The sequence below is a fragment of the Clarias gariepinus genome, chromosome 4, assembly GCF_024256425.1.
Source record: "Clarias gariepinus isolate MV-2021 ecotype Netherlands chromosome 4, CGAR_prim_01v2, whole genome shotgun sequence".
Classification (NCBI taxonomy): domain Eukaryota; kingdom Metazoa; phylum Chordata; class Actinopteri; order Siluriformes; family Clariidae; genus Clarias; species Clarias gariepinus.
In genome coordinates, this window is record NC_071103.1 from 8,037,320 (window position 1) to 8,058,269 (window position 20,950).

Sequence of the window (20,950 nt, forward strand, 5' to 3'; positions counted from 1 at the left end):
GCCTGGTGGCTTAGTGGTTAGCACAGTCGCCTTGCTCCTCCAGGGTCTGGGTTTGATTCCCGCCTCAGGGTGGGTTTCCTCCGGGTGCTCCAGTTTCCTTCCACAATCCAAAGGCATGCACGTTAGGTTAACTGCCATTCCCCAATTGCCTGTAGTGTGTGTGTGTATATGAGTGTGTGTGCCCTGCAATGGACTGGTACCCTGTCCAAGGTGTACCCTGCCTCGTGCCCTAACTCTCCTGGAAAAGGCTCCAGGCCCCCCGCGACCCTGTATACAGCATAAAATGGTGTACACGATGAGTGAGTGATAATAGTGTAACTAAATAATAATAAATAAAAAAAAAAACACAACCCACAATCCCACTTTAAAATGAAACTGCCATCTATAGTGCTCAGCTAGTTCTCCCCAAAATATGAAAGTGCTTAAACAACATAATGTTTTAAAATATATTTATTATACGGTTATACAGCATTATTACAAGTACACTTAAACAAGGTTCACAACCCCTAATAAATAACATGCATATAAATATATAAATTCATCACAGGTGAAACAAAAGCACAATGCAATAAGGCATAGCTTAACAAGATATAAAAAAGTTGGTTTGTTACAACAACAACAAAAAAAGAAGAGTAAAATAAAATTAAATACTGAGGTCCGGACAGCAGCATTTGAACTTTGGGATAAGATCACATTAAGGTGTACACCTTCTTAACCACAACTGGTTTTAAATAAGTGCTTGTGTAAAGCATCACCTGAGTTTCTTTGCATTTGACAAGTTTTTTAGGATGCCACCAAATGTGTGTGTGTATATGTACACACACATTTTACATATTAATAATGTGGTCTCCATCTTGACCATCTTGTCCTCTTTACTCCTCCGAGTCCTCTGGTACATTATCCGTTTCCTCTTCATCCGAGTTTAGACTGCTCTCTACATTCATGTAGTTGTTGTCCCCTATGATGACAAACTCAACACTTGAGCTCTCCACCTGAACATTAGGAGCCTCTCTGGAGTCTGGTGTTTCCCTTTGCTGATGACTTCTCTGTGTTTGCTCTACTCCATCTATAAAACAAATATCACATGGTGGCAAATACAGAAATAATGAAATGTTAAACTGCACTGAGGAAGTGATCTAATGATAACGAGTATTGAAAAGTAACATTTAGTGTTAGGAACAGTTTTAAGGTCTCTCTTGGATTAGCACACCACAATGGCAACCAGTATGCTATAGTAATAAACTTCTGCAATTTATTTGTGCAGCACTTACCGATAATGACATCAGTCTGAGATTGTAGACAGCACAAGCTGTTGTTGTTTCCGATGATACAGTTGTTCAGTGAGGCATTGTTAATGTTAATGACACATAAAGGAACAGTTCCACTTGGCTCTTCTAATAATTGGGACAAAAAATAAAATAAAGATTTATTGGTTAGAACTAAGATATTCAGGTCATGGGTTGAAAGAAAGGACATATGAAATTAATCCACACATAAACATGCTTTACAGCCTCCTATACTAAAAGTGTAGACCACAACCTTCTACCTCTCACATGCATACATTCCTTATGCAAAAGAACTGCTGTAACATTTTTTTTTTTTTTTGTGAAATTAGTTGAATTTATGTATAAAACACCCACAGCACAGAGTGTGCATATACCTCATGTATGCACGCACTTTTACTGTACTGTATATTTCACTTGACATGCATTTTTGCAAGAAGGAAAACAGCACTGAAGCATACCTGAAAGAGATTTCTCCACATGATGGTGAGCCTCATCAGAAACTTTCACTGCAGAGACAGACGAGCAGTTTAGAAACACACTTTGTATATTTCCATATAAATGTTTACATATACATCTTACACTCCCATTTGCCCTGACATACCCAAGCCTCGGGTGACGGTCTGAAAGAGTGAGGTGTTGCATGCTTTCAGGCACTGGAAGAAGAGCAGACATGCCGTGCGGCCCTTGTGCAGGAGCGTCTGCAGGAGACACATAGCTTGCTGAAGCTCTGTGTTCTTGGAATGGATCACTTGCACCTCGTAGTCAGTGAGCGCACGTGAGCGACACAGGCAATCAGAAATCTGCTGCACCATGCAGGAAGGCATGCGTTTGCTCAGGTTGCTCAGCTCACGCTGAAGTAGCTTATCTATTTAAACAGATAATGAAAGGCATAGATGTTTTATAGGGAATAAAGTTTTAATTTAATTTAAAAAGATTTTTAGGTTTAAAGATTTTAAACTGAAAGACTAATAGAGAAAACACAAGAGATATGAAAAGAACAAAAAAGCATCATCAATGGGCCGGATATGCCAACAGTGCCGCCATTATGGATTGATAACTATCATCTGCGAGTACGGATCAACTCAGAAAAAGCATCTTTATCTGAACAAGGATTCATTTTTTTATGTGCATCATAATAAGCCAAATTTTTTTACTGATTACCCATGACATTTAGACCAATATTGAATAGGGTCACTCTTCCTTTGCTATCAAAACAATGCGTTACAATTTGGCCCTTATCACAGTAGCTACCCCTTCAATATCTCAATACAATGGTTGCTGGAAGTGTGCGGGAAATATTAGGCAGCAAGTGAAACTTTTTTTTCCTGAAAATGAAGTTTCCTATTGGAAGCAGAAAAAATGAGCAAGCATAAGGATTTAAGTGACTTTGACAAGAGTCAGAGCAACTCCAAAACTGTAGCTCATGTGGGATGTTCCTGGCCTGGATATCCAAAATAAAAGATCCAAGGAAGGAAAACCGGTGAACCGGCAACAGGGTCACGGATGACCACGGTTTCCTGATCCCAATCCAATAGATCCAATGTGTGTGTGTGTGTGTGTGTGTGTGTGTGTGTACAGTATATACACTGTGTATCTGTTACCAAAACATCAAGTGCAGCTTAAAAGGTTTTATTAAAGTTCTGTCCAGCCTTATATTAATATTTAACTAAAGTTTCTAGAAATGATATCCAAATCAAACATTGTGCATTCACATTCACCAACATCTGGGTTTATTGTTTACATATATGCTCGTGAGGGACTCTTAATCCTAATTTAAATCCTAAACCAAAATCTAGGATCTAGATACATACATACATAAAGTACATACATACATACATACATACAAACATGCCATATATATACCTACATACATAAAGTACATACATGTAGAGATCGAGCTTGTTTTCTATTATTTCCGTGTAAACTCAACTCACTTCCTTGTTCTCAAATCCCCCTTCAGCTATTATTTAAAAAAGAAAATAGCCCATTTTGACACATATAAGTATAAAAACCTACCGGGAGATATTACAGTCATGCTGCGGTTTGAAGTGACGCCGTTCATCCAGGTAAAACCACAAACACTGACCCTTTCTCCTTCCTCACATCAGCTTGAACTGATCAACCTACTGAAACCGATACGGACACGCTACGGTATACATGCACAGGACTGCGCATGCGCGCTGGACTGTGGTTTCCCGCGGAGAATTTCCCAGGATGAGATCATCTTTATTTCTTCTAACAAGCTGATTTATTCTGCTGCTGTACTTACACGTTTTCTTAATAGCACACATATACTTAGGTGTATATGGTTCATTGACGGATAAGACTTAAAAAAAAAAAGTAAAAAAGTAATCTGGGGCGACCGTAATATATCTCAGAATTCACATTTTTATGTATCATTAAGACTATTTGAACTCATATCAGTAAATAGATAAACTGATGAAGAAAGATAAACTTTAGTGCCCTTTCATTTTATGAAAACCATTATTTCACAAGTTTATTCTATAATATCAGAGTCTCCTTCATTATCCAGTTAAAATAAATGTTTATCCCCATAAAAGGAATGGAAAATGGCTGAATTTAGAAAAAAAAGATAAAATATACAAATAATTATACTTAAACAATTAACTCTATGTATATAATTGATGTATCGAATATGAAAACTACAAATATAGGACATATATCTACCATTTAAAACACTTAGCAGTGGTCGCCCCACAGGATACTCGGTCGCCCCATATGATGTTTACAAGTTTACTCAAGTATAACAGGCTAACAGTTAGCCTCAGAAACCAAACTAGCTTCTTCTAGTGACAAAGCACTATCAAATTTATCATCAAAATATAGATTTGTGGAAAAAAATTATAATTCACAGTTTTGGGGTGGTCGCCCCACATGATGACCAAAAGTGACTACGACATCACAGCCGTTAAAAAATAGCTTTTTCTTACTATATGAGAGAGACTGATTTACTATACAGTTGTTTCCAGGGGGTCTTCACTTGTGTCTGGCTGATGCAGTATCCCATCCTTGAGATGTTTTTTAAAATAAAGGTCCCAAAATTGTGGTTTGTTGATGGTCGCCCCGGATAAAATGGATAGAATCAACATAATTCGGACAACATTCGTTTGTACATCATGATAAAAATATATGAGCAAATGCTTTATAGTTTTGTCAATGGATGTAAAACATGTTTAAAATTATGCCAACTAGGAAAAGGGATATATTTAAGTTGATTTAAAGTGTTTTTAAACCAGTTGTCCTAAATAAAGTCAAGGCCGGACGATCGCCCCATATGGTGTTTTGGCACTTCGGATAGCAGAAAAATGATGAAAAACTTAAAAATTTGGAGAAGTTAGAGTGGTTTAGTAGGTAAAGAAGGTATAACAAGTAGATGAGAAATTTTTATGTATTTTTTAGTTTTTTTCTGCAAAATAAAATTAACCCGGACAGAAAAAGGGGGCGTCACGTCATTGACCCATATACTTCATGAAGGCATTCGAGCCTTTCTTTGCCGTTTTGAGTTGATCAATCTAAATAGCGTCTAAATCTAATTAGTCGCCTTTTGCGGATTTGAGTTTGATACGCTGTTCTTCAAAGCTGCCAACTCTGACGCAATGAGCTTTAAATTTATCACGCTTTCATGTTCGAAACAATTATCTGTGGAAGAGTCAGCTATAAGCGGCTTTTATTCTTTTATTCAATTTAGAGAGAAATAATATTTGTGCAATCTGGTTGAAATTAACACACATTTACAGCTGTGTAAAGGCCAATTAAGGGATCAAGGGATAATTATAATATTGATGAAAAGATCAACTATATGACACACATCACTCACTGATTCACCTGTATACAGGGTCACAGGGGACCTGGAGCTTATTTTAGGAGACTTGAGGCATTAGGAGACTTAATGTAAATATAAACACAGAGAACAGGGTGCCAATCCATCTGAGGACACACACACAACGGGCAATTTGGGAACACCAATTTATTACCTAATCTGCATATCTTTGGACTCAGGGGCGGACAGAGTACACAGGAGTAAAAGTACAGATACCCCTTGCTAAATTTTACTCAAGTAAACGTACTACAGTCAGATGTCTACTTAAGTAAAAGTACTGAAGTAATTGTTTTTTAAAGTACTTGAGTATCAAGAATACAAGAGTACATTTTCTAAATATTGCATTACTACTGCCACAGTTCTTACATTTATGTACAGAAACGTCCTACATGGAGTTATAAAAAATGTTAATGTCAATACCTTGAGGAATGTAAGTAATTTTTTTTTACCATGTTGCTTTATTTAACATTTCTCACTTGCCCACAAGGCAATAGCACAACAATAGCAACGCTCTGACAAACCTCTGCTAGAGTTTTAATGGAATTTTTTGCACCCACATTTGTACCTGACTGTGTTAAACACACCGCATACTTAAGGACATCAAAGCAAATGCTCAGCTTACATTAATGTGTAATATCAGAAAAGAAAATTCAGCTAACAATTGTGTGTACATGTGATTTTCATTGTTTTTTCATTAATCAAATCTATAAACCTAAACCAGCAAAGGCAATATAGCAATGTTCTGACACACCTCTGAACCTGACCGTGGTTAAGTGATTAAAGAAAATCAGCTAATCAGTTGTGTTTAGGTCAGTGTACAAATAAGGAAAAATACAATTCCGCTCATTTGAGTGACAATATTAAGCCCCTTCCTCTCACATTGACATACAGGCAAAAGCAGGGGAAAATGTGGCAAAGGCAGGAGTGTGTGTGTGTGTGTGTGTGTGTACTGTACTTCAATTCAATCAAATTTTTGAGAGGAAAAGAACAAATTGAGGGTTTCTGAGATTTTTCTTTTTTTAGAAGATGTAGCGGGTACTCACGCTTATGGATGGAAATGTAGCAGAGTAAAGAGTACAATATTTGCCTCTTAAATGTACTTGAGTAAAGTCATGAGTACTCCCCAAAAATGATACTTGAGTAACGTACAGATCCCTCAAAATTGTACTCAAGTATGTACTCCATTACTGTCCGGCTCTGTTTGGACTGTAGGAGGGAACACACCAAGCACAGGAGAAACATGCAAACAAAACCTGAAGCGTAAATCGAACCCAGACCCTGGCAGTGCAAGGCGACGGTGCTGACCACTAAGCCACCCTGCTGCCAGTTATACACCACCTGGAACATTAAAGAGTGAGTGTTATCCAAGAAGGGAAATACATGTGATTATTTACACTTACATTAAAATATTTGCATGGGGTTTAATCATGTAGCACTTATATTTATAAAAGCAGTCAAACGCTAACAAGCGTTAATAAGACATTTATTATTTGTTCTTTTCCTTTGCCTTATCTCTAAGCTTTGGCAATACAAATGTAAATATTTGTCATGCCAATAAAGCACCTTTGAATCTTGAGCGAGAGAGATTAGCAATTATACATGCTGCACAATCCCACTTTATATTCTTTATATTGTGCAGCATGTATGATTGTGAATTATTATTATTATTATTATTATTATTATTATTGCCAGTAGTAGTACCATTGCCAGCTTTGCTTCATTTTCAGTCATTTTTATCACTAGTGTCAACTAATTTTTAAAATGTATATATATACACATTTATTTTATGACTTGATTCTAAGTCTTGGCCATATAAAGTATGTCATGCCAATAAAGCATCCTTTAAATTGTTGATGCTCTCTCTATAACCTTCAGGACTAGTGGACTATCCTATAATTTAGATAATTGTTATTTTCCTTTTTTTTTTTTTTTAATGTTTCCTCTCTGCCCTCATACATTCTCTTACATGGGGAGTCAGGGCTAAAGGTCAGGAGTAGCAAAGTGGTTAACGGCAGTGGAATATGTATTCGGGAGCTCCCAGGTTAAAAATCCATGACCACCAAGTTGCAACTGTTGGGCAGTTGAGCAAGACCCTTAACCCTCAACTGCTCAGATGTTAAATGAGATTGCTCTGGATAAGGGTGTCTGCCAGGTAATGCAGAAGGTTAGGCATTTTTTTTCAGCAGCCCTGGAGCGGACAGTGTTAAGAGCCTTGCTCAAGGAGGCCAACAGAGGCAACCTAGTGGAGTTGGGGATCGAACTGCCCACCTTTCAATCAGTAATGAATAATTTTACTGCCCTGAGGGGTGTCATAGTGGGGTGGTGGATTGACTGACTATTCAGGACACCAATGACAGGAGGGCCCTTGTAATTCTGCAATGGATATAGATAAAGAAAGAAATGCCCCAATAAGTCCTCTAATGTATAGGGCCCAGCTTTTCTAAAAAGTTGGCAGCTCCGACTGTGCTGTTTTGCTTGGATGCTGCAAGCTATCTGAGTGGTTGCTTGGTAACCAGAGTGTCCATAAGGAATAATGGTACTTCAACAAGTGTAATCCCTTAAAACCAGTCACTTTCAGCGCAGAAAACAAAACAAAAAAATCCGCGAATAAAACATAAATAAAGCTGATAAATGATAAATAATCTTACAAGAGTTGTGTGTGCGTGAGGTGTCAAAAGATTAAACACTGAAATAGTTGACGCAGGATCCAGGCACAGCACGGCGCTATTTTGTGTGCGCATTTTCGACGCATTAATGATCTACGAAAGGCCGCGAAGTGCGATGTGGCTGAAGGCGAGCTGCCATTGGTCGGTGTCCCGGCTTGTGGGCGGGCTCTGCTACACGGAAGTCGCTGCAGGGTGCTGTTGTGATGCTACCGGCAGAAGAAAAAACAGCAGACAATTTTATTTCAATGTTCTTCTTTTTATAGTCACTGTTTTTGTTTTCGGTTAATTTTATAGCATTGCAGAAATGAAGATTTGGAGCACGGAACACATATTCGGGTAGCACGAGTTCTTTTTAAGCACATGGGCCATTTCTTTGTATTTATTTATATAATTAGTCTTAATTGCAAGACAAACCTTTCCGTGTAAATAGAAATATAAGACCATATTACGATCATGGTGTGTTTTTCTTGTGATCAGTGTAACCTAGAGACACACAATGGCCAGTCAGAGATTGATTGCGTCAATTATTTGTTCCTTTATTCTGTCCGTTCACTTTGACATTCTCTAGGAAAGGTTATGATGAGGAAATCAAGACTAAAGCTGTCCCTTGTTGTAAAAATACTCTATCAGTTTTCCCCATTTTTTGTAAGATTGTTGTTAAGTGCTTATGCTTGGTTTAACTATTACACTGCATCAGTTTATTGGGTAAAAGGACCTTGCCTATTAGTTTTGCATGAATTAGCAGATAAAGTGAGGCATACTGCAAAAATAAAGGCCATTGTTAATGTCATTCACTTCCTTTAAAGTTGCGTATGATGGGCTGAAGTAATATGCCGTAAAAAACTGCAACAATGTTGTCTGGTGGCGTAGTGGCTTCACTGTTTCCTTGCACTTCAAGGGTTCGATCCCCGCCTCGGTGTACTCGCCGTGCTTGGTGGGTTTCCTCCACGTACTCCAGTTTCCTCCCAGTCCAAAGACATGCAGATTAGGTTAATCGGCGTTCCCAAATTGCCTGTATTGTGTGTCACCTGCAATGGATTGGCACCCAGTCTATCAGTCTTATGCCCTGAGTCCCCCACAATTATGTACACAGGATGAGTGGTATAGGTGATGACCGAATGAAAGGAATTAACCTACAACAACCACACAAAACTACACTAATGTGCCTGTTTCATCTGCTTTTCCTAGCTATCCCTGGGAGACAGTGATCAAAGCAGCAATGAGAAAGTACCCCAATCCCATGAACCCCAGTGTGGTAGGAGTGGATGTCCTGGACAGGAACCTGGACAATCATGGCCGTCTCCACAGTCATCGGCTGCTGAGCACCGAGTGGGGCCTGCCAAGTGTGGTGCGAGCGGTGAGCAGACTTGTCTTTTAAAGGAACCGTTGGAGAGAATCTGTAAGCTTGTAACACTGTGTGACGTCCAGTGGGGTTTTATGTTTTCAAAAGTATTTAAAACAAAGAAAGTAAGTGTATGATATCTTAAGATATTGTAAACTGCGTTGTACAAAAAGTAATTTTTTTTTCTCATGCCTAATGTCTTCTTTAGGAGCGTATGTTCAGGTGACACACCAATGGATTTAAAAGTTTGCACAAACTTGTTCTGCCAGCTTGAATGCAGGAAAGCATTTCACTACATTTCGTACTGTGTATGACTGTGTATGTGACAAATAAAATTTAAATTTGTCATTGAAGCAACAAATACCAAATTTCATGCAAATATTTCTAAGAATCAATTTTTTATTCAGGTTGTTGTCATTTAAGTAGTTAGTAACTTTTGTATTCGATTAGAAAAGAAATTAAAAATAAGCGTTTTTACTTGAGGTCTCAGACTTGTCCCCACTGTGTGTGTGTGTGTCTGTGTGTGTCCCAATAGTATCTTAACAATATTTCTGAAATAACAAAGGGCTATTATCTACCGGAGCTCAAAATGAAATGCTGACATACACTATATTGCCAAAAGTATTCACTCGTCTGCCTTCACATGCATATGAACTTCAGTAACATCCAAATCTTAATCCATAGGGGTTAATTATGATGTTGGCCCACCCTTTGCAGCTATATTCAATTCTTCTGGGTGATGATTGCACACCAGTAGGTGTCTATAAAGACATGGATGAGCAGGTTTGGTGTAAAAGATCTTGACTGGCCTGAACTCAACACGATAGAACACCTTTGGGTGAATTGAAACGGAGACTGTGGGACAGGCCTTCTTGTCCAACATCAGTGTCTGACCTCACAAATGCGCTTTTGGACGAATGGTCAAAAATTCCCATAAACACATTTCTAAACCTTGTGGAAAGTCTTCCCAAAAGAGTTAAAGCTGTTATAGCTGCAAAGGATGGGCTAACATCCTATTAAACCCTATGGGTTAAAAATTGGATGTCACTCAAGTTACATCTGGTCTGGTCTTATATTCATTTAGAATGTGTTCCCTTAAATTAAATCTGCTGTATCTTTCCCAGTACATTTTCCTGGCCTTCAATGGCAGCCACAGGCAAAAATCAAGTGGGCTTAGATTTGGGTGTCCCTGAGGTCATATATTTTTTTTCTTTTCTTTTTTTTACACAGAGCTACAGTACTGTACATTACCAACCCAAGAACCTTGAAACTATTGATCCCATATAAATAGAGACTTCTGTTACACCATGTAAACCAATTCAAACCATTGTCCAGTGATGTGAATAACATTGGTTTTCTTGTTGCATTGGCACATATCAAGGGATATAGATCAATGCAGTATATCAGGTTCACATAAACAGTAGGTTTCTTAAAGTTGATGTGTTGGAAGCAGGAAAACTGGGCAAGTGTAAGGATTTGAGTAACTTTGACAAAGGCCAGATTCAGTGCCTATGCTGACTCGTGTCCATTACTGAAAACGCCCACAGTGGGCATATGAGCAGCGGAACTGGAGCATGGTGCAATAGAAGAAGGCCTTTTGGTCTGATGAATCAGTTTCTCTTTTACATGGTATGGGTGACTCGGTATCTATGCGTCATTTAATTGGGGAAAAGATGGCACCAGGTTGCACTATGGGAAGAAGGTGTTCTAGGTGATGTTCTGCTGGGAAACCTCAGGTCCTACTATTCTTGTGGACTTTACTTTGACACAAACTGTAAAAAAACACCTTTCTAAACATTGTTGCAGATGCAAACACCTCTTCATGGAAATAGTGGCCTATTTCAGTAGGATAATACCTGCTGTGACACACTGAAAATGTTTTGAGGTTTGAGGAACATGACTGAGAGTTCTCCGAATTCTCCAGATCTCAGTCTGTTCAAGCATCTCTGGGATGTTCTGGAGAAACAAACACTATTCATGGAGGACCAACCTGAGGTGTTTTATGGACACAACATAATATCATACAGGTGGATTACAGTAAATGTTATGGGTGTATATATGACTATAGATATGTATGCAAAGGTGTTATTGGCCTTTACCAATAACACTTATATGACCATTACATGGCCTTTATATAAGTGTTATTGGCATGCATTATTTTAAGTTAAATAATAATCATGAAAATTGTTTTTGTAGATACTGGGGACAAGTCGCACCACTACATACATTAAAGAGCATTCCATTGTTGATCCTGAAGAGAAGAAAATGGAGCTTTGCTCAACAAATGTGAGTACGGACAGACCAGAAAAGACTACCACAAGTGTACTTGTTTTTATTATTGTTCATTGGATGTAAAATGTCATTACAAACATGGCTGAGGAAAGAAGTCTTGGTCCCATTATCCCCGCAGCTCAGTGTACATCAACACCCTCTGCCTCATAGAGTTGAAGTCAGAAGTTTACATACGGTTTAGCCAAACACATTTAGACGCAGTATTTCACAATCCCTGACATTAACTCCTAGTAAACATTCCCTTTCTTAGGCTAGTTAGTCTCACTACTTATGAAATGTCAGTGTAATAGTAGAGAGAAATATTTATTTCATCTTTTATTTCTTTCATCACATTCCCAGTGGCTCTGATGTTTACATGCATGTAGTATATATTTGGTAGCATTGCCTTTAAAGTGTTTAAATTGAGTTAAATTTATTTATTAAAAATTTTTTTTTTTACAATAATTTGTTAGAATTTTATTCCATTTCTCCTGATGGAACTGGTTTAACTGAGTTAGGTTTGTTGGCTTCCCTTATCACCACGTGCAGCTGGAAACCATAGTCTGGGTTTTTTTGGCAGGGTTGGAGCAATAGCCTTTTCCTTTCATGGTGTTTATAGGTGCGTAGTACTGTTTGCACAGACCTGACTGTTTGTACCTTCAGGCATTTGGAAATGCTCCCAAGGATGAACCAGCATTGTGAACTGGAATTGTGATCATGTAAATGATCACAACTGTGTAATGATGATCTGTAAACAATTGCATAAAGAAGATATCCTAACCAACTTGCAAAAACTCATGTATAGTTTATTAAAAAGATCAGTTGTCATGATTTTAACCCAAGTGTTCTGTAGGTAAACATCTGACTTCATCTGTGCATTGTGGTCTTGCTGCGGATAACTTCAAATGCAAATGTGTTACTTCCTGAACAGTTTTAAATGTGAGATATTAACAATAATTCTGATTGATCTTTTTAGATAACCCTAACAAATTTAGTGTCTGTAGATGAAAGACTTGTTTACAGACCACATCCTGAAAACCCAGACATGTAAGTTTGGTCATTGGTTATTATTCTTTTGTATTCATGCAGACTTATTATTATTATTATTATTATTATTTGGCCTTGTTTAAATTCTTGATTAAGCATTTGTTTCTTTTTTTATTAATTTTTTTCCCTTATTAACAGAACAATCTTAACCCAAGAGGCAATAATTACAGTGAAAGGAGTCAGTTTGAGCAGCTACCTTGAGAGTCTGATGGCGCTTAGTATGACTGCTAATGCAAGAAAGGTAATTAAAGTACTGATTTATAATTAAATTAAAGAGAAGTGCCGTATGTTTTCACCCCCTTGAATATTTTGTTGGGTAAGAAATAGAAATTGACCTAATTTGTCTTTCTACTGTTTGGTTTACACAACATGCAATATTTAAAGATATATAGTAGTAAAATAACACAGCACACAGCTATACTACGTTCATTTAATGATGTGACTATTATGTTACCTGATTGTATCAGTACTAATTTCAGGATTTCACAACAGGGGTGAATAGTTATTCCATAACATCACAATTTTTACTTGTAAATAATTTTGCAGACTATAATGAATTTTTCCCTAAACTTCAATATTATGGACTATTTTTTTGATTATTTTTTTGTGTACATTTATGACATACTCAAGAACCCGGAGCCAATCGAGTCTGTTTCAGTTCCACATTCGAACGCTACATAATGTGGAAAAGTTGTGGGAGGTGTGGTAATACTTATACAGGCCACTGTGTTTGTTGCGGTTTCTGACTTGCTACAGTCACTGGAATACCCTCTGCGATCACATGGCTTACGTGGGGTTTATAAAGGGGCAGCTCCAAACTACTTCTCGTTTGCCTGGATTGCAAAATCAGACTTTTTACGCGGTTGAGGAATTTCCTTTATAAACAATATGCTTTTTTATAAAGATATTACAGCATGGTGCGGTGTCCCCAGATGATTTTATACATTACCTGATTATAGATGAATAGATAATAGTTTAATATATTTAATCTGCAATATATTTATTCTGTTCATTGGACCAGCATTTATAATCTAAAAGAACATGAACAAATCCTTTCAGAAATATAATCAGGCAGACAAAAATAGCTTACTGTACTGGTATAATACAGAATTGCAGCACACGGATTTGGTTTTGCTCTGCAGATTTACTGAGAACGGCTGTGAGTGGGTGTAAAAATTTAAAAATATTACTTTTTTTTTTAAACTGATAAAATAGCTTGCTTAGAAATGCAGAAAGTTAAAACTGTAAAATAATGAATTTATGCATGTACAGTATAGACGGCCTTTTTTTTTTTAAAGAGTGTTATAGTAATAAGGTATTTACATTGCTGCACTACCTCAATAAAAGTACATTTACATCAGTAATGTAAGTCAGTAATCTCCCAGACTTATCAACTCTGATTAGATCACCGCCTGACCCCACAGAACTTGATCAGTTTAGAGTCAGCATTACGTTGCACCATAGATAGTATAGCTCCACTTATAAAAAAAAATAAGTTGGGAGGGAAAAAAAACCAACCTCCTGGTATTTTATAAATGGAATGACACAAACAAAACCAAAGTGCTGACTAAGCGCTCAGCAATTTTCCATGCATTTCCAGAATCGCACAGTTCTGGGTTGCCAGATCCAATGAATGTACAAACTAAAATGTTAATTTGTTCAGATTATGAGTTTGAAATCACAGACTTTCCAAATCAATCTTATCCAAATAATTTTTTATAATTAAATGTTATGCTGGGGGGAAAAAAAGTCTTGACAAAGTAGGAAATGAAACTGCCTGCAGTTATTACGTGTAGTTCAGTGTATGTCGATCATCAGCAAATACAATCATAAACAGTTGCAAGTGTGGATTTTTTTTACATCAAAATGCAAGTGGAAATATTAAGGCTCTTATGTTATTTCTGCTAAAGTTCAAATGAAGTGAATGGCACTTTTGTGCATTTCCAATATATCACAGTTCTATAGTTCCTCAATCATAAGCTACAAATCAACGACATTGAAATCACTGAGCTTAAGTGGAAACGGTGTTCATATTAAAACACAATTCATGTAAATTGTTAAGAGAGCAGAAAGATTATTGCACTGATTATAACACAATATAATAAAACAGAATGAAGATAGTAAAAAAAAAGATATTAATCATTTAATATTACAATAATTGAAAAAGAATAATGATTGGGGACAGAATGGTTACTGATGCTTAAACTTGCTTCACCGTCTGTTGTGTCTTTCCTCTCTCCAGGGCTGGGATGCCATTGAGTGGATCATTAAGAACTCTGAACGGGAGAACGTACCTTTTATATGACGTATGCTGAGCAGCAATAATCTCTACCACCTCAGTAATAAAACGGTAAAATTGTTTTAAAATGCATTTTGTAAGTGCTTTCTACATGAACATGTGCTGACATTAATATTTGCCTTGTGTTGTGTGTTAAAACACGGATGTATCATGTAATTACGTCCAACATGCTGGACATGACAGATTTGGTCACCTACCATCAATTGCTTGTGTTTCATCTTTGTTTAAATCACAGCCCTAAATTTATTATTATTATAATTATAATAATTATTATTATTATTTATAGGATTAGCTCTTGTAGTAAAAAGTAAGTAAGTAATATTAGCTAACGTTATTTTCCCAACTTAATATGAACATTTCACAATATACAATCCTGAATATAATAGCAATCAAGACTGTTTATATTTTCAATTATCCATAAACATTATCATAAACGTTGACTATCATTATAAATCGTAATATATACAGTACTTTGTTTGTGGACACCTGACCATCATACCCACATGTTGTTAGTGTCACCTCCGGTCTTCTTTGAGGACGTATCACTTTGCAGTGTGACAGAGGGGATTTGTGTTCATCCAGCTACAAGAGTATAAAAAAGTCCCAAAAGTGTTTAATAGGGTTGACGTCAACGCTGAAAGCTTCCGCATCATCTTTGGCAAACCGTGACTTTATGGAACTTGCATTGTGCACAGTCACAATGTCATACTGGAACAGGTTTGGGTGCCTTAGTTCTAAGAAAGTTAATCTAGAGTGCTACAGCATACAAACACATTCTATATAATTGGGCGGTTTCAACTTTGTGACAGTTTAGGGATACCTATATATGGGCATGAATGGTTAGGTGGATGCATACAGTACATATACCTTTACTGTATATACACACATATACAGTACCATGCAAAGGTTTGGACACACCTTCTAATTTCATGATCTTTAATAATTATTATTTTTTCTATGTTGTGAAACAATGCAGATGGCATCTAAAAATATGTACTAATCTCCTTTTAACGTTTGATACTGATATGCATCTGCTACTTCTGCTCTGTAATGCCTTTATCATGTCTCTAATCTGAGGTGCTGTTTGTTAGTTGGTGATTTCTGATGCTGGGAACTCTAAATGAACTTCTCCTTTGCAGCAGGGCTACAGTACGTTTTGGTCTTGCTTTCCCGGGCAGGTCTTCATGAAAGATGGTCTTCATGTTTTGTCATGGTGCTTGATGGGATTTGCAAATGCACTTGGCAATACTATTGTACTGCAAGAACAGCTGACTGTTGTTTTTGTTGCTTAGTTACTTAATGCCAATGAGCGTGTGAATGTGTTTATGTGTGTGGGTGCCGTGCGATGGATTGGCACCCTGTTCAGGGTGTATCCTGCCTTGTGCCCTAAGTCTCCTGGGATAGGCTCCAGGTCCCCGTGGCCCGGTGTACAGGATAAAGCGGTATAGATGATGAGTGAGTGAGTGAGTGAGTGAGTTACTTAATGCCATGTGTTGATATATAGTTTTGAAGAAAAAAAAAGTATTGTTCTAGAATGTGTGTCCAAACTTTTGATTGGTAATGTGTGTTTACTACCTGTGCCCACGACTTCGAAATTGTCTAGTTATCGCAAATCGGCAGGCGTACTTTAACTGATCAGTGCACTTTAAAATGTGATTGCACACTCTGTTGATTTTTGAAATGAACTAAAAATTTTAAGTGTTAACGTAAAGTGTATGGAATAAAGGTGCGAGATCACATTTATTAAGTAAATTTCAATTGCACACTCATAAGCACATATTAAAAATGTACAGCGCCATCTGTTGAATTTTGAGATGAACTAATAATTTTTTCATGGTTGATTTAATTAATTAATTCATTCATTCATTCATTTATTTATTTATTTATTTATTTATAAATTTCCATGTAAATTTCAAATGAGCATATTCTCTCTTCCCGTGGGCCGACTGCCATGACACAAAGCCTATACGTTACCTCTAGCTCGGACAAATACACCTCTAAACACCCCATTAAAATTCATTTAATAGTTTATACGTGATGTGGGCTCAGACAGACCGACAGACGCAAATTCCAAAAACCATTTTGATGTGTTGTATTGCTCATCTTACATTCACCAAATTCTTTTTTTGCAAATGCACAGACACGCCATCTTCACAGTTTTATTATAAATACAGTGATTTACAGTCTGTCTGTTTTACTTTATCTGCTCTAGGGCCAAATAGTAAGGTGTGAGCGTGTGCGTGTGATTTGGTCTTCACCAGCGCTGGAACCCCCATCTAACTCAACCGAGTTTACACCTACTGTAGACACCTATTGTACAGTAAGTGTGAGCTTCTTTTCAATGTTTGAAGCATCACAGTGGAAATCTCCTTTTTAAGCGTACATACACTAGTTGAAGTCACTGTTGAAGGAAGTATGGATTATTTAGTTTGAATGGTAATATGCACTTCAAATGCTCTCACTACCTCCTTGTAAGAATCTTCGGGTATCCATTAGGATTATTATGTAAGTTAGTTGTTGTCCGTGTTACATGAAGCATGTTTATTATGTTCTTAGTCATTAAGTGTTTTTTTTTACTTGTTGTTTTTGTTTATAAATATTTATTGATGTTAATACTTATTAACTTAATAATTCAATTACCCCAAAATGTTTACACATTCTCGTTTGTTTCGTTTTACTTTTGTGTTACTAATGTAGTATCAGATGCAAGACGTTATATTTATTTTTATTGAAGAATCTTATTGCTCAATGTTAAAGCTAAAACAAGCTCTAGCGTTATTTATTATTAATTTTTTATTTTTTTATTATATACCTGTTTTTCTTGTATAAGTTCATTATCAATGTTTTCAAAAAATGTATAATGCATTACGTGTATCATCCCACCAGTGCACAATTGACAGTTAAACAGTTATTTTGGGAAAAATTTATATAAAGCATGTCACCATCAGCAAGCATTTTTGTGCAATGAAAAGAAAATGCACAGCCTCCTTGTAGCCCTTTGAAATAATGTTTACTTTAAAAAATATATATTTTACTGTGCTTTATGGGAAACTGCAAGAAATAAAAACCAGCCATCAGTGTAATCATTTGTATAAATGAAACATATTGTTTATTACTAGTAGGCCCGTCACAGTTATTCAAACCATTAGCATTGAAACGGTTAAATGTTCTTGCACAGTTCATACATATTAAAAGAATTTGCATTCCTTTTTTTGTAACTTAATCAAGACAACATAAAATGTACAGGGCTATACACAGCACTATGGCCTTGTACCTCGAGGGTCGAGGGTTCTATTCCCTCCCTCGGGTTTGTGGAGTTTGCATGCCCTCCCTCCCTGTGTTTGCCAGGGTTCCTCTGGGTACTCTGGTTTTCTCCTACAGTCCGAAGATGTGCAGATTAGGTTAATTGGTGTTCCCAAATTGCCCACTGTGTATGTGTGTGTGTGTGTGTGTGTGTGTGTGTGTGTGTGCACGTTCGATGGATTGGCAGCCCATCTAGGGTTTACCCTACCTCAAGCCCAGAGTCCCTTGGGATAAGCATCTGGCCCCTCGTGACCCTGTGCAGGATAAGAGATATAGAAAATGATTAAATATAGCTTTTTATGTGCATTATTCCACAATTAATACCATGTGCATTAATTTAAATGGCTGCAAGTCAACATGATAGACATTTAAACTGTTTATTGCAGTCATTTGTCAGCCGATGTGTTATAACTGTGACAGGTCTACCATCTAACATAAGGAGGAACATATTGAAGAACCTCGTATTTGGTGCTAAAATGCATGCTTGAAACTTTTTGCTAAACACTCTTTTCTTAGTGTACTGATGGGACGCACAAGTGACAGGTCTCCTTGCTGTACTATGTTAAAATAACTCCTGGTTCTGGCGTAGATTGTATTTCTTACTGTTTCTTGTTCGTTGCCATAGTAGACGCAGCATGATAATAAAACTTAATGGCAGCAAAAATGTTACAAAGAAATATGTATGTGTTTTGTTTATTTATTTGTTGTACTTTTATATAGGATGTTTTATTTGAAGCAAGGATATCCCAAGGCTGTTAACATCTATATAAGATAAATCACATGAGGGTCCAGCTGAAAACGCAAACAGTTTTCCCAGTATATCACACAAATATTTCCACTGTATTTTTATTTGCCATACTGTTGTATCAAAGCAACAACCTTCTGCATGTCTTCGTCATGTTCACATTAATGCATAAGTACAGCATCCAGAGGAACCCCTGCTAATTACATTTAATCCTTTATAAAAGACTACTAGTCAATTTTAAAAAGCATATTACGCTATATACAGTACTGTAAGATTTAAGACCAGTGTTCTTCTGGCAAAGCAATTTTTCCTTTCACCAACGAATGTACAAATTGAAACTCATTTCATGCACACGCTCTGTAGAGCTGGAGAAATTGCTTGCGCACATTTAGAATTCATTAAGAGATCTCACTTGCACTACACTATGTGGCCAAAGGTTTGTGGACACCTTACCTTTACACTAGTATGTGTTTGTTAAACCCTCAATTCCAGATTTATTCCTCGTTTGCTGTTATATTAACTTCCACGTTTCTGGAAGGTCTTGCCACAAGATTTTGGAGAGCGGCTGCGTGGATTTGTGTCCAGGCAGCTACAAGAGAATTTCTAGTGAAATTAAGCATTTAGGGTAAGGAGACCCCAGATGCAGTCGGTATTCCAATTAACTCCAAATGCTTTCAGTGGGGTTGAGTTTCAGGATCGTGCCCATCAATCGAGTGCGTTCACTCCAACCTTTACGAAGCATGTCTATATGGAGCTCACTTTGAGCACATGCACATTGTCATGCTGGAACAGGTTTGGGCTTCTTAGTTCCAGTAAAGAGAAATGAAGTTGTAATTGTACAGCATATAAAAACACTCCAGACATCTGTGCGCTTCTGAGTTTGTGACAAGTGTTTTGGCCACAGGGGATGTACTGTAGGTGTACAATAGGCGTGATGGTCAGGTGTCCACATATGTTCGGCCTTTATGGTGTATTTTATTTTCAGATATTGCTTCTAACAGTAAAGAATACGTATTTGTAAATTGTTCCATGATACATTAAATACTACTGAACCAGTGGCAGCTTTTGCCAAACATAAATAATTCTTTTGAGTGTGTAAAGCTGCTTTGCGACAATGTCAATTGTTAAAAGCGCTATACAAATAAAATAGAATTTTGTTATCCACAGTTTAAGCCTTTATTAAATTGGTTTTCAAAAAGTTTTATCAGTGTTTTTAGTTTTCTCGCCTAGATTTTGCTGTTAATGAGAACAATAAATTGGACGAATTATTTTATGATTAGATTCTAAATGTTTTACATTCATCTGTCTTTCTTGTTGTTTGTAACGTGCACTGAAGTGTGATTTTTCTTCTGGATGGTTTCTGACATTTACCATTCTTTGTGATGAAGCTGTAGGGGATTTAGACTGGCTTTTTCTACAGAGTCTACAGCATGATGACCAGATAAATAGCTCCAAATCCCAAGGAAGGTGGTGTAGATCAAACAATTCATTCCTTTTTGTGTTAATACTAAGCTAATTGGTTGAAAGATAAGGAATTACTATAAGTATTATGAACTTTATTTGTAATAACAAGCTGAATTCTGCAAACCCTTTACATAATTAATTGCCTTACAGAACACTCCTAGTCAAGAATTTACAATTGGCTTGTGACCCAAATTCACATAGTTGCTAAAAATATGTAGATTCCCTAACATTTCTTTTGACTAAGTGTTGTTAGTCTTTCAGCTGCTCCGGTCAAGGCATCACCACAGGGGACCATCCGATCTGAACTTGGCACAGGTTTTATACCGGATGCCTTCCTGACACAACCCTCCTATTTTATCACGGCTTTTGAACTAGCTTGAGTAGCTATAGTTTGGGCATCAGTTGGGAATTGAACCCGGACCTTCTGCATGGCAGACGAGAAACCGAACACTGAGCCACCAATCTTCAACACTGCACATAAACATTTTTTACATTATCATACATAAAGCTGCTGTTTAGAAAGTTGTTTTATTTTTATTTAAACCATGCTTATTTTATCTTGTCAAATTTAGATCAATTTGAATAAAATGTACCTACTGAACAGTGTGACTAATCTACTAAGACAGACCAGCCCATTATTTCCATTATGGTTACTCAGTGGTTATACATTTCTGTGATTGGGTTAT

General features: G+C 36.9%; 2 protein-coding genes across 2 annotated transcripts; one reads left to right on the forward strand and one right to left on the reverse strand.

Moving 5' to 3' along the window:
* Positions 1-447: 447 nt before the first annotated feature.
* si:dkey-29h14.10 (uncharacterized) lies at positions 448-3,428 on the reverse strand. Its single transcript, XM_053495045.1, has 5 exons — positions 3,303-3,428; positions 1,888-2,151; positions 1,745-1,792; positions 1,272-1,394; positions 448-1,066 (listed from the first exon to the last, which is right to left on the reverse strand). Exons 1-5 carry the CDS (start codon positions 3,346-3,348, stop codon positions 873-875), a joined length of 675 nt encoding a protein of 224 aa, XP_053351020.1. The 5' UTR covers positions 3,349-3,428; the 3' UTR covers positions 448-872.
* Positions 3,429-7,977: 4,549 nt separating this feature from the next.
* On the forward strand, positions 7,978-20,915 carry prelid3a (PRELI domain containing 3A). Its single transcript, XM_053494485.1, has 7 exons — positions 7,978-8,129; positions 8,982-9,150; positions 11,332-11,421; positions 12,383-12,453; positions 12,592-12,694; positions 14,696-14,803; positions 16,965-20,915. The coding sequence occupies exons 1-6, from the start codon at positions 8,098-8,100 to the stop codon at positions 14,756-14,758; spliced, it is 528 nt and encodes a 175-aa protein (XP_053350460.1). The 5' UTR covers positions 7,978-8,097; the 3' UTR covers positions 14,759-14,803; positions 16,965-20,915.
* The last annotated feature ends 35 nt before the right edge of the window (positions 20,916-20,950 follow it).

Bases quoted from the DNA above. Each gene is read 5' to 3' on its own strand.
- prelid3a (XM_053494485.1), top strand. From the start codon at position 8,098: ATGAAGATTTGGAGCACGGAACACATATTCGG. The intron at 9,151-11,331 runs GTGAGCAGACTT...TTGTTTTTGTAG, and splicing joins TGCCAAGTGTGGTGCGAGCG to ATACTGGGGACAAGTCGCAC. The intron at 12,454-12,591 runs GTAAGTTTGGTC...CCTTATTAACAG, and splicing joins CATCCTGAAAACCCAGACAT to AACAATCTTAACCCAAGAGG.
- si:dkey-29h14.10 (XM_053495045.1), bottom strand. From the start codon at position 3,348: ATGAACGGCGTCACTTCAAACCGCAGCATGACTGTAATATCTCCCG. The intron at 1,793-1,887 runs GTATGTCAGGGC...CTGTCTCTGCAG, and splicing joins GACCGTCACCCGAGGCTTGG to TGAAAGTTTCTGATGAGGCT. The intron at 1,067-1,271 runs GTAAGTGCTGCA...TTTGTTTTATAG, and splicing joins TCAGACTGATGTCATTATCG to ATGGAGTAGAGCAAACACAG.